This window comes from Ammospiza caudacuta, chromosome 9 (genome assembly GCF_027887145.1).
Source record: "Ammospiza caudacuta isolate bAmmCau1 chromosome 9, bAmmCau1.pri, whole genome shotgun sequence".
In the NCBI taxonomy this organism is placed as follows: domain Eukaryota; kingdom Metazoa; phylum Chordata; class Aves; order Passeriformes; family Passerellidae; genus Ammospiza; species Ammospiza caudacuta.
The window spans coordinates 31,957,472-31,972,051 of NC_080601.1; the positions used below are offsets into that span (position 1 = coordinate 31,957,472).

The following is a 14,580-nucleotide window of genomic DNA, read 5'->3' on the forward strand; positions in this document are numbered from 1 at the left end:
AACACCAGAGCTGTGCAATATTAATAAATCTTACACCTCCTTAGCTATCTAAACACACTGTTGAGTACCTGTGAGCAACTACAAATTTTAACATTTTTATTTAAGAGGTCACTTTCCCATGTATTTATTAAACAGCAACCCCACTAAATTTTTCCAGTGCAAAGGCTGGTTTGTGTTTGGCTGCTACCCTCCTTCTCAAACAATGACAGAGCCCAGGCCCTGAGTCACTGATGCTCCTGTCCTGCCCAGCCATGGGCCCCATGGAGCCAGCTCTGCCCACGGGCTGATGTCCCATCCTGTCCCCAGGGAGATGTCCCACTCCCAAGCTGGGCTGATGGGATGAACCCAGCCTAAAAGGTCCTGTCCTGCTTGTCCCTGGAGCCCCCAGGAAGTCCCCATCCCATGCTGAATCCTGACATCCAGCTCAGCCTTTGTACCTTCTGGGGAGTGGGAAGGTTAAAAAAGTAAATTTCTCCTGGCAAACCATTTGCCTCCCAAGACCTGAGTACTGAAGGCAGTTTCTCTCACATGAGCTGATCCAAATCTTTTCCAACACTGGCAGAAACCATTACAGGATTTTAGATCCCAAATACCAGCTACTAACTGAAATAAGCTGATTTTTATCTGGTTTTGCTGCTGTTTTGTTATTTTAAATGTCTGGAAGCCTAAACCCAAGCAAATATTTGATTCTGGGTTCAGCTTGCCTCTCTAAACTGTGTTGTACATCTGGAAGCAAAACATGGACAATGCCCAATTACAGTGAGGCAGCCTGTTTGGACTGTGGGATAACCAGACTCAGGAACAAACACCAGGGACCACCCAAGACTCACTGAGATGCCTTCCAGCAGCAGCAGGGCTCGCTCAGAGCATCAGGCACAGGCACAAAGCCACCAGGGCTGGTCCCCCCAGAGGAGCACCCACACTCCTCCCAGCTCTCTGCCTCTACCATGTCCCCTCCACATTTGCCAGCATTTATGTCACTGCTCAGGTTTTTTGTTTACCAGGGGCCTCCTGGACATTCAACACCCCAGAAAATGGAGATCCAACTCTTTGAAATTCAGTCATGTAAAATGAAAAGCATTTCCACCTATGCATATCTGTATTTTAAAATTAAAAGTACAAACATTGTATTCTTTCTATTCTTCTATTAGATAATCAATACCCTACATTCATGTTCTTTTACTACACTTTGTGGAAAGCAAAATAAAATAAGTTCTATACCATTTTCTGTTAATATTGTCCTTTCCCTTTGCTCCTATCATCTGGTGGAGACCAGTTAGATCTTTTTACACAGTATCTGCTACAGAAAATCAAAAGAACTTAACAAAACACTAATGCCATAGTTTATTAATGTTAATTAAATCCTCTAAGTGACTCAAGATCATGCATGAGAGTAATTTTAATTTAATATATTAGGTCTCCTTTGGGTTTAAGGGAAACTACTAAGCTCAAATGTGATTCTAAACAAGTATGATTTATTTGAAATTGGGTTATATAAATATTTATATACTACTGACCTTTTGTGTAATAAAACCGATTTTGAAAAATATGGTGAAAATCTTGACCTCAAGGTAATGCAATAAGGAATTAGAACAGTGATTCTCAGATGCTGTGACACAAAACAGAATTTTCTCTTTCTGTTTGCAAAAAAAAAAAAAATTACCTCACATCATTTTTTAGAGGCCTGTTGGAGAGAACATCTGGAAAACATTCCACAGGAAATCAAACCTATATTAAATATGTTTTACAGGGCTCTGTTTCCTTGCATCGACCTTAAGCATTCATAATGTGTTTCTGTCTTCCCAGCTGCAAAGAAAACACTTCTGTCAGAGCCCTCTACAAAATGACAGGCTGAATTGTCAGCCAGTGATTTTATCAGGGGATGCTGCTAAGATTTCTATTTAGTCTACCTGTGTCTGTACCAAAGCTCTCCAATAACATGAACAAACCCACCAGCTGCTTTCCAGCTATCATGAATTTGTATGTTGTTTGTTTAATTTCCTTTATGCTGTTTAATTTGAAGCTTCAAAATAAAAATGACTGGCGTTTTTAAAGATGCCCAAGCCTCAGTGTCTCCTGACAGGATGTTACTCAGGAAAGAACTGCTTTATGGGGAGAGCTGTTCTCACTTCATTAGCTGGGCGAGCAGAATAGTCTGAATTACAGGCTGCTAACCTAAGAAAATCACTGTCACTCTCAAGAAGCAAGCCAAGGAAAAGCAGTGCCACTGCAAGTCCTTGAGCGTGGCATGGACGCCTCAGTGTTTATGAATAACTATATTGTGAGTGCACACTGAAAGGATGTGCTCCCAAGTACCTGAGAAAGACATCCATGGCAATAATGTTCCCTGCAACCACTTGAATAAACCATAATAGACTGTTACTAGCTCAAGCATGAAACTGATGGGAGTTTGGAGACGGAAAATAATCTAAAAAGTACAATACAAGTTCTCTCTTCACCAGAAAAGTTTCTGTTGGTAGATGTAGTGGAACATCAGGTTTCCTGGGGTTATGCAGGGATGCTCTTTGCCTCTGAAAATCTCTCAGTGGTGTGTGTGGTGACATTCCTGAAGGAAACAACTCTGTGTCCCTCTGTCAGAGGGGTGCATCAGGGAAAGAAAGAGTGCCCAGAGTGTCCCTGCACTCAGCTGAGCAGGGACTGTGGGCAGCCAGCATGGCTGAAACCCATCCTGGAGCTACTCTAAATACTGCTCTGCTCTTGGAGTAAGACAACAAATATGAAATCAGAAATACAGAAGATAAAAGCAGAGTAGAGTCTTTTTTATGTGCATCCATTTTTTCATGCACAAAACAGCCCCACCAAACAGCAAGTCAAGAAGTTCTGGCAGCAGCAAGCCAAGAGAGCATTGATCTTATTCAACATGTTTTACTTGCTTTTAGAAGTAATATGGGTATATAATGATAGTACAGGAACACTGATTTGTAGTGTAAAATTGCAAAACAAACCATTTTTACCAGTACTGGATTAAGAACTTTTTTTTTTGACTCCACTCAAAAAAACATGAACACACAAGGCAGATAAAAAAAGTGAGGCCAGGAGTTGACAGCCTGTGATACACCCAGACATTTGCAGAGGTTGTTCTGAAACAAACTGTTCATTCTGAAAAATATTTTGCAATGCTGCATGATGGCCAGTTACTGAGATGCACTTCCAGCCTTTCATAATGACTAATTGGCAAAGGGAGCATCATAACTGAAAGGACAACCACTGTGACTTATGCTTGAACTGGAACAAAATAAATTGAACTAAATATTCAAATAATAATATTCAAATAAAGCTTGAATTTCACAGATTCTTAGTAGTATGTGCTTTACAATAAAAAAGCCTCCTTTAATGGTTTACAGAATGTGCATGAAAAAAAAATTAATGTAACACAAACATCTTTTGATGTAAGGTCATATCTCAATAACCTTAGACAAGGGTCACAGTCAGCTCACTCAGAAAATCTATCATCAACAGTAAACACACACCAGAAACACACCCCTTCTGTGTCACTTGTTTTAAAGCCAGCAGATCATTAAAGCAGAGGAAACAACCACAGGAAACAACCAGCACCTCTGCTGAGAAGTCTTTGCAGGCACTGCCACATTTACATCTCGCTTCCACTTAGAGGAGTTACTCCACTAACACTGTAGTGATTATTAACATAATTAAAGCAATGTAATTTCTATTCAGTAAACATGAGAATGCTCAAATTTGAAGATATGCATGTGGCTGTCACTTGCTCTGTTGAGAAACAAAGTTTTATTTTTAGCTCCAGTGCTTACATTTTCTTGCAGCTATTTTAACAGATGAACTGCCACCAGAAATATTCTCTCACTGGGCCCTGATGTAGAATGATATAAATAACCTTTACAAAGTCCAGCATAACGGAATGGTAAAATCAGTTGACATTCTCCTAATTAGCACTGCCTGAAGATTTACCTACACAGAACAGGAAGAGCCAAAATCACCCCTGGAATAAATCCACTGAAGTCACTGATGTCAGAGGAAGTACACTGGGAATGGACTTGATAGAATAGATCTGTTATTTACATTAAACACAGAGCAGCTTCTTGCCTGTAGCATATACATGGCTTGAGGTAAATGAAAAAAGCATTTTGATTTATTAAAGAAAATGCTATTGTATGATATATACACCCTTTCTTGCCTCAGAAACAGCAAGTTAGCCAAATGTGTCTGGGTGTACATGACACATCTTCTCTACACTTTCTACATCTAATAGATCAGGGGGTAGAAACTACTCATCAAACCAGTGGATGCTAAACTCCTTTCTACAGAAGTCTCTCAACTAACAATACAAAAAGTCAGCAGTAGCAGTACTCCTGGTGGAACCCCATCCAGCAAAGCAATTAAGTGCTTGCATAACTGTAAGGACATGAGTAGCTTCAAATTTAGATCTCTATTAAAATTTAATGCCAAATTTAACTGTCTTGGATTTCAGTATTTTTGACTAAACACATGTGAAACTGCTTAATTAGCATAAGTAGTTTAATCTCTCCCCCCTGCCCCGATAAATGAACAAAACAAAATGGCCCTGCTGTAACCCCCACCCTGGCTCATGTTCCTAAGTCTGTAGTCTTCTTATTTCTTAAATTATACAGGAAGCTTTTCTTTTCCACTTAAATTAATAAAATAAGGGTTTTCACACAAAATGAACACTCAGGGAAATGCTCCTTATTGTTCTCCACAGCTACCTGAGGAGGCTGTAGCAAGGTCTTGTTCCAAGTAACAAGTGACAGGGTGAGATGAAATGGCCTCACGTTGTGCCAGAGAAGGTTTAGATTGGGTATTAGGAAAATCTTATTCGTAGAATGAGTTTTCAAGCCTTGGAACAGCTGCCCAGGGAAGTGGTGGAGCCACCACCCCTTGGAAATGGTTAATAGACCTGTAGATGTGGCACTTGGGGACATGGTTTATGGTGGGCTTGGCAGTGTTGGGTTTATGGCTGGACTTGATGCTCTTAATGGTTTTCTCCAACCTAAACAATTCTCTGAAGGATTTAGATACAAGTGCCCCAAGTTTTTGGAGCTGAAATGGCCACAAGTACCTCACTCAGCTCACTGAGTCATTTTCCTAGAAAGAGACTGACATGGAAGCAGGGTATCTAAATAGAGCAAATAAAACCTGGATCACTGACATCCAAGTTTATTTTGTGATTGTTGCATGCTCAGACACACACTCTTTATTCCACTCCTTCAGCCCTGCAGAGAGGTAATATGGAATATTCAGTGCTACAGGTTATTTTTAACCTGATCAGCAGAGGATCTACCTGACTGCAGGGAGGCTGCCTGGAGAGTTTGAGCTTGCCTGACAAGGGACCTCAGCATAAAATCCTGTCTAGTTACTGCTTCTTGGAGCATGAACTCTCTTCACTGCTACAGCACGAAGCCAAGCAAAGTTGGGTGCACGACTGAAGCTGAGCCATTTTTCTAATTACTGCATCCTCGTGTCTCTCCTGCTTTTGGAGGAATGTCAATCACCCAGCCAGCTTTTAATCTGCAAGCCCCTCCTAGGCTGACCAGAGAGAGAATAAATGAGGGCCAGCCAAGCAGATCTGGGCACTGCAGAATGAGATCCATGCACACTTCAGAAGGGACAAAGCAGTCTTGTTTTGCAGGATGTTTGGATTTTTCTGATTCCAAAGGGATTTATGGATACCTTATAAGGAGGAACTGCTTGATTCATTTTGAGTTTTATTCAGATGGAAGAAATTTGAAGTTACCTTTGTTTCTGAGGGGGAAGGGACAGCAATATTATGTCTATTTGCTCTGCTAACAGAAGACATCAAAGTAATGAATCATGTAAAGAAAGGGAAGAAAATAATACAATACTGCAGTATTTTCTATCTTTACTTTGCCTTTCTTGAAAGGTTTTTGCTTATTTTGCAGACTGCATTAATATTTTTTTCCAGGCTAGCAGTTCCACACACACATATTCCACAACACCATCAAGTTTCCCCTGCAGAATACTCCAGCTTCTTTCCCACCTCCCCTCAGACCCCATTTTCTTGAATTTTCTGAACTGTCACCATGCCTCATTATTAGTTCATTAAAATTAATGAACACCTGTTTTGTCTTTTATTTTCCACTTAAATAACTAAACCTCCAGCAACACAGACATATATGCATACATTTACATGCCTGTATATACATATATGTATAAAAATCACTCTCCAAATTCAGGCTATGTGAGGTGAGCTTGTGGGCATGGGCCAAAAAGCAGATTTACAATATTTTCTGCACCACTTGGTATTCTAGAGACACAGGAACTCTCCTGAGTGCAGGTGCAGAGAGTTCAGGCTCACCCTACTGCACTGCAAGCATCCTACACCTTCTGCAGGGTGAATCAGGTTTTGCACCCAGTCCCTGACTCAGTCTCCAAACACACAATGCAGGCACACCCTGCACTTCTCTAGAAATCAAGAGTGTCCTTTTCTTCATGTCCTTAACAGCATTACACAAACTACACTGTGGCCCTGGTTCTACATAACCACAGCAAACTGATCATCTCAAGGAGTCGCCAGAGTGCCCCAAGTGCCAAATCGATATAAATGCCCCACAGGGACTCATACCCAGCTCTGTTATCCCAAAGTGAGCAATGCTACTGTGTCCTTCATAAAAACACCCACCAAGTGCCCTTTTAACATGCAAAACCAGAGCCAGGCTGAGAGTGAGCGCTCAGGCTTTTATCTGACTAGCTGAATTGTCACCAAGATCAGCTCCAAGGCTCAGAAAGGGAGGCAGCACCTCTGTTTTCCCTCTCATTTGCTGAATTACAGATGATCACTAGACCGTGGCAGGATACTGAGGGAGGAAAAGCATAACATGCAGAGAAGCAGGTGAGGAGAGGAGGCACCCTAAGTGGCTGTAATGGAATTCAAACGTGTCACAGAGGCGCTGAAAGTCAGATAATTGCAGTAAGATCTGGGAAGAGGAGATGAAAGGAGACTAAGCAAGGGGACGAGGTAGGAGGGGCAAAAGCAATGGGAAAAATGTGAGAAAAATGAAGGAGAAGTATAAGAAATAGAAAATGTGAAGAAAAGGGCAAATTTCTTTTTTACCTCTTCCATCTCCTCCTGCACATCCATCCAGTGCACTGCTCCCTGTTAATCCTGGAACTGAGGACTGTTCCCTCCTGGAGCAATTCTGAAGCAGGACAAAAAGGGTTGCCTGCACATCTATAACATCTCACCACACACCTGACTGTAGTGCAGAAGCACAAGGGTGCAGACAGGGTTTGCACTCAGCAAATTTTCACATGCCTCACAGAAAAGGAGCACAGACACAGTGACTCCCTCTCCACAGTAAATTACCATTAAAAGTGTTCAATAGAGTATCACAAAGGAAAATTATTTCCTTGGCAAGTTTCTGATGTTTTTAGGAAGCGCAGCAAGCAGATGAGCTTCTGTTCTAACATTTCCAGTGGATGAATTCTTCTCTGCACTGACAACAATGTTTGCATATCCCCACAGAATGCTCTGATACCTGCAGATCAGACATCCTGCATGCAGAGCTGAATGGGTGGCTGCAACAAAATTAAGATTGGATAGGACAGGTAACCAAAAACTGGTCAACAAGTAAGAACACATCAATGAAAGCACATTTATAAAGATTTGACTCTCTGAACACACAGTGCTGGAAACATTTCTCACTGTATTTTCAAGGAGATGACCCAGGTACTAGAACCTAATTGAATATTTCATTATTATCCTTCCCCTACCCCACATGAAGAAGTTATTTAAACATGTTAAGCATATTTTTCTATTTTTTTTCAGTGTCAAACAGCTGCAGAGAGCAATATGTACCTTTTTCAGAATTAAGGCAAAAAAATTAAGAAGATACTGTCTTCTGAAATTAGTTAAGAACTACTTTAGGGCTATTTGAGCTTCAAAATGGACCTCAATGATCTGACCAGTCATTTGGAGTATAATTATTGTGAAGGACAAGAAACATGCTCCCAACAGTTTCTTTTATTAGCAAAAAGATGCTGCCCTTCTTTTCTGATCTTTGCAGCACATGAATGGATTGACAGCATTATTTCAATAAGTAATGTGTCTGTATCATTATCATTCTGGTCAGTGTCTTCGAAACATATCCAAGAAAAAATCCCAAGTATGCAAATTCAAGACACAGGTTATTAAAAAGACCAAACTAATGACTCACGCTTTCATTACTCAAGCAAAATGGTATTTGCAGTACTGTCAAATGTGATAGTGGCAAATATGAAGCATCCTGCCCTGCATTTACAGCAGGATGATATTCTTAAAATATGCCAGTCAGCTTTCTGAAGAGTAATTGTTAGCTGAAGTGATCAGATCACAAGGTTCTTTAGAGGTTTTTGCTATTCCAGGACATCACTGGTGAAAGTTTTTGATAGTACACTGACTTTTCTTAGAAGATTTGTTTATGCTCACAACAGAAAAGAACTCTAATGGCTTCTTCTTTGGTTTCTTTTTTTGCTTTTCTCCTCACTGAGCATTGACAGACATGCCTGAGAGACTACAATTGTTTCAAAGCTGGATAAGGACGGGGTACAAGAAGAGGCAGCAAACAAATGACAATGAAAGTGAACCATTCAGCATTCTGATGAAGTTGAAAATTAGGACTGTTTACATAAGTCAGAACTTATTTGCATTTCCTGACATTTCAGGTCTCTTTATCCCTCGATTGAGAATTTCTTATATAACAGATTAATGAATTGAATAAAGAAATAATAAAAAAGCAAAGCATCCTACCACGTTAGTGGTGCCTGTGGTTTGGCCAGATTGTTTCCCTGCTCTTAACTCTGCTTCAAGAACAGATTTGGTGATATGTACACCAGCATAAAGCTTTTAAACAGTGTTCAAAACTGAATGTTTGAATACTTTACACAGTCCCAGCTGATGTTTTATACAGAGTACAGGCAGATTCAAATCTTGCATTTCTGAGTAAGCAGCATTCATAAACCATTTTATGAACATATTTTCAGAAAACCTTTAGAACCTGCACCCCTTGTTCATAATACCCCTAGTATTACGAAAAGGCTTTAATAGGTGTAATAGGGATGCAAATAATAGTTTCTAAATTACCTGGTTTCACAGTAGGCAGACCATATATTCAAATTATTCTGCCATTTAGATACTCTCTCTGATTTCAAAATGAAATAGAAGTTATCAGAGTCAGAATTACACACCTACTGACTACTGCTTTTAGTTATTCTAAACATATCTGGAATTACTATAAGGACTGATATTCATCAGTGCCAGAAATTACAACAGCAAGGACATCTCCCATTTCTTTCCTGCCCTGCCCAAGTCCCTGTTTTCCTGCAGGACAAGGGGAACAAATCTCACCAATTTCCTCTAAGTGCACAAGTCACAGAGACAAAATGTCTTTCATTGCCTGATAGGCTGGGACAGCTTTGGTGCCAATTCCTCCTCTCCATGACAGCAGGGAGGGAAGGTATCAAACCACCAGCAGTTTAGAGAGCCCAGGAGGCTGTAACACAACGTGAGGGGACTCTCAGACAGGCACCAAGCTGGATTTACCTCCACAGGACTTAAATGAGTCTGCCCACACTGAGCCTGCCCTACATCCTGCAGGGATTTGCCCACCCATTCCCTTTACCAGTGCTGCTCCTCACCCTCACAGCCAGGTCTCACTGAGCCTTGGAAGAGCCAAAACTTTTTAATTTTGATGCTCTAAAGCAAAGGAAGCCACTATTCATTTACAAATAAATCCATTTTCATATCAGTGCTGGCTGCAACTTCAGGCAGAGATTTTACCAAGCTTTCCCCAGCAATGTTGCAATGGAGAAAGAGCAATACCAGACTCATGAAGTTAAATTAAACAAAATGCCATAAAAAACTTAACTGCTGAGACAACATTAGATCAAAGCTGACCAAAGAAAAACACAGTCATGAGAGAAGTAATGGCATTAATTTAACAAGTTAATTCCAGAATACTATAACCCAAATAACAGGGAGAAGTCTCTCTATAAAATCATCTCTCCAATTTCACTGGCAGTTTGGCAGAAAACACAGTAAATTCTACTAATTAATAGGACCTGTGTATAGGGAAGGGAACACATAGAAGCAAAAATACTAATGGAGCAACATGGAAATAAAGAATTGATTGTTCCAAGGCTACACATACTCAGCTTTCATAACCTGCATCAGCAATCAAGGTGCTGAATGCAAGTCAGACTGCTCTGATTTACATCTGCTCCTGTTGTGGCCAGCAGGAAATGTGTCTCCAGATTCCCCCAAAGCCATGGAGGACAGGACACTGCTCACCTCTGAACAACACTCAGGCACTGAAGTGCTACCGCAAAAAGCTTCAAACCAGCAGTGGAAATCTCATAAACAAACTTCAAAGTAAATATTTTACCAAGCATAAGTAAGCACTTATTAAGATTTAGATCTTATCTTCAGTGTCCTTGACATTTTACAATAGTGTTTATCTCCCTTGTTTCCTAATTCACAGAATTGGATAATCTACAAGAAATTTACACATTAGAAACGAGCAGGATTCTCGGGCACGACTTCATAAATACAACATTAGCACAACAATGCTCTAATATAAACATACACAATGCTAAGCAGGAGCAAAGCATTTCCTGAGAGCAGAGGAGGCCCATTTGCCACTGAGTAAGCTCTGTGTGAGAACCTGCAGGGACCCCAGGAGGGGAAAGGACCCAGCTCGTCCCGTGGAGCAGGGCTCTGCACTGCCAGAACACCCAGGGAAAGAGGCTGGGAATCAGGTCAGTGAATCAATGACCCCCCAGTTGTATTAGCCCAGCACTCTGCTCAGGGCAGGGGAGATAAGACAATTTCAAAGCTAAACAGCTCTATGAAGACAGTGGGATTCTGTCTAAAATGTGGACTCCTTTTTTCCAATGAATTAAAAACACATGAGTACTCTGTGCATTGTGACTATTTATAAAGTCCAACATGAAGCTTGTATTCCCAATTATTAGTACTCACATGGGCAATGAAAATAAATCCCATTGTAATAAAAATTCTATTTTTACCTGGTCACTAATGGGACATAAAAATTATACTGAGACATTATTTCATAGAGACACACAATGTTTCCAACAAAAACCTGTAAAAATTAAACTGGGGGTTTAAAGACTCCTCCATAATGCGAGAGAGTAGCTGTGACCACTTTTGGAGAAGGCACACACTGTAAGCAAATGAGGGCTTTTGTTACTCTGTTAAGGATGTCAGAGGCATTTGCTTTTTTCCCCTGACTCATCCCTTTCCTTCGTGGGCACTCCGACCCTTAGCCCTGGCAAATCCATCAGCACCACCAAGTTTTCCCTGGTACCTCATTAATCACTCCCCTGTCGCGCGCCACCTTACCTGCAGATGTAATTCTTCTTGCAGGACTCTTGCAAATTCAGGCAGTTTGGCTTCTCCCTGTCCTCATAGGAGCACACGGGAACGATGGTCTGGCGCCTCCTCTCCGTGCAGGCCACGTCTCGGCAGGAGCAGAAGAGCATCCCGTAGCTGTGCTTCGGGGGCACCTTGTCGAAGAACAGCCGCAGCGCCTTGTGGCATTTCCTCTTGTTGCAGATCTCGTTGGACGTGCTGCTGGTGCAGGGGGTGATGTAAGCAGATCTGAACCTCTTGCAGGTGTCATTTAGGTTGCAAGCTTTGGCTGCATCCAAGCAATTGTTCCCCTTTGAGAGCACTGGCTCCACTGGAAAAAGCAACACAACAGCAGTGAGAAAGGCGTCGCGTTTGCACTTCGCGCTTTGCGGTTATTTCACTGTTAACGAGACCCTCAATACAATTACTTCTTGCATACAAAGCTTTCAGTACCAGGAACGGGGACCAGTCCTTCTGGTTCTTGGGGTAATGGTTGAACAAGTGAACAAGAGCATGGGCATGTTGTGAGGGCAGAATAAATGACACTGGGCAAGCTGTACTTCATCCTCTTCACAGCAGACATGCAGGGTGAGTATTGGGTTAAGACCTGGTCTCACTAAACAGCTCTCTTTCTCTAAAAGCACACATCTGGCATATGAACACAGTGAGAACATGGCCTTCTAACTCTGGTTTTGTAAAGCTTTGATATTTCCCAGTTCTTTCCCTTGAACAAGTTCAGTGACATGCCGTGCCTGCCTCAGGTGACATCATCTAAAATTAATCCGTGTATAGGCACAAAGTAAAGAAGACATGCCCTGTGCTACATGAGGTCTGAGGACAGCCCACCCAAATAGGAAGAAAATCAGGTGCAGCCTCATGTCTGGGAGCTCTCTAAGGCCACCCACAAGTTCCATACTTAGGTAAAGTATGGTTATAAGATCTATAAATGCCACCTGAAAACCCTGGAAAATTTATGAACTTTACAAGGTTTGAAGAAGCCAACATAAAATTAAAAGTGACTGTGAAAGAAACATTTTAAAACAAGGATGTCCCTTTCTCACACATATACACACTACAAGAAATTATAGTAAAAATTAAACTCAGATATAAGTTAAGGCTATAATTACACATTTAATTTCTCAATACATTACCCAGATATTAAAACCTAATAGATGGTTTGCTTGAAAACTAAGGCAACTGGCATCAGATTGCAAAATTCAATTAAGAATAATTGTAATGTGCTTTGGATGTTAGGAATGCCAACATCAGAGATCCAAGAAAATACATTAATTTCCCACTGCTACAGAATTTGCAAGCTGAACAAAACATTTTGCAAATATCTGAAATCTGCTGTAACCTCTTGGGGGGACTGGCCAAAGATAAAACTTTTTAAATGATCTAAAGCTCTAAATTGGTCTTACAGAAAGCTTTATTTCCCTAGATCTTTCACCTTTACTCAGAAACTCAGTCCAGGGTCCTCCTACAACTCACTGCCACTCATCTTTTTCTCTTTTTCCTCAGCAGTAAAGTATGGAGCAGCGTGGCTGAGATGCTGCACTGAGGTGCTGCATTTGTTGGAACACACTGTGCCCAAGATGGGCCTTGGCTCCTTGCACACACTTCCCATTATTCAAACAGATCACCTGCAAGTGTCCCATGCATCTTACCTACCCCAAAATAACACAGAGCTAAGGAGCATTAGATTTGTGTTTCACTCTAGCAGCGTGCTGTTACTGTGTTCAGTGTGTTTGTACATTTAAATTTTGTAATTTAACAACCACACTCCAAGTCCTTCCCAGTCTCAGCTGCTTGCACAACAAAATGGCAACTTTTGCATCTTATCTTCATAAATTACAAAACTGTAAATATGCAGCATTTGACTATAAATTAAGAGCCCAGCATTTCTTTTAATAGCAGCCTATAACAGATTATGCAACACCAGATGCAGAAGAGACACCCAAAACACAACCCTGTCATAAAATTATAACATTTTTATATAAAATGTTGTACTACATTAGCATACAACTATAATATTAACTATGAACTCTCAAAGTTTTTTTTATACAGTATATAGAATTATATGTTTAGTACAAATATAATTACTATGTAATCTGCAGGGCATATAATTATGCAATATATGAATAGTATATGCTAATTACTATGTGATTGCAGAGTAATTACATGGTTATTTGTGCCTGGGAGTCAACTGCTGAATTCCACCATTTAAAACAAAATTCTGTGGAACAGCTCCGAATGGGGTACTGCAATATGAACAGACTTCAGCTTACAGTATCCATATATGCTGCTACAGAATTAAAAAGCACTGTGAATACAAGCATCTCAAAAATCAGAAGGGACAGGTTAATCAATCTTTTTTAAAAAGGCAGAACGTAAGCCAAGTCACTGACAGTGCAAACAGCAGTGAGAGTTATCTTGGGTGAAAGTTGAATTAGGTGCAAAGTCTTCACAAACTATAGTTATGCATATTCATACCTGTCATTCAATTTACATCTGCCCAACACTCGCATTTCTCTACACATCAACTCTGAATACAGACTGGTTTGGGGGGTTTTGTTTTTTAAACCAGCCCTGGCTGTATTGTGCCCCTTGCCTTTTCTATTTTGATATATATGTCTCTAACTATTGTTTCTGGCATACTTGTAACATTATACAAACTATTTTTATCTTTTAAAAGCAAGAATAAATGTAGAAGAGGTGCATCAACTGCATCTGAATTAAACCAGATTGTCTAAACCAACTCTTCTCATTAATACCAACTTCTCTTAAGCTTTTAAATCACATTTGAATGAAGAATTGACAGTCTACAACATATTTAATGCTTTATTTCTATTGCAAAAAAGCAGAATTATTCCCAAGTCCTGGGGTAACTACAAACAGTTAACAACACTGGGAGTGTTCCTGAGGATTACTTATGCAGCAGTAATTTATAAGGTCAAAATTTCACCCAGCTTCTGTTCTGCACAGCTTAAATTATTAAGACAGGCAGGAGTTTGGCTCTTACCAGGTACTGACTACTTTAAAAGCAAATGGATCTTATCCAGAGCTACTTTTCATGCCAGAATCCTTCAAGAAAGGTTTGTGTAAGGAGATATTTTTCAGTTCTGCCCTCTCTTGGGGCATTAGGATATGGATTGGGGGCAGTCAGCGCAGGAGCCTGAGACCAGTCAAGATTTCTCTGCACC

The 14,580-nt window shown here is 40.6% G+C and overlaps 1 protein-coding gene across 2 annotated transcripts in view; it reads right to left on the reverse strand.

The window, feature by feature from the left end:
- Positions 1 to 14,580, reverse strand: part of GFRA1 (GDNF family receptor alpha 1) — a 133,429-nt gene that overhangs the window by 39,234 nt on the left and 79,615 nt on the right. For both annotated transcript variants that reach the window (XM_058810560.1, XM_058810559.1), the window contains exon 4: positions 11,369 to 11,708. In XM_058810560.1, coding sequence (XP_058666543.1) covers positions 11,369 to 11,708 — 340 coding nt within the window. The remainder of the gene's footprint in view (positions 1 to 11,368; positions 11,709 to 14,580) is intronic.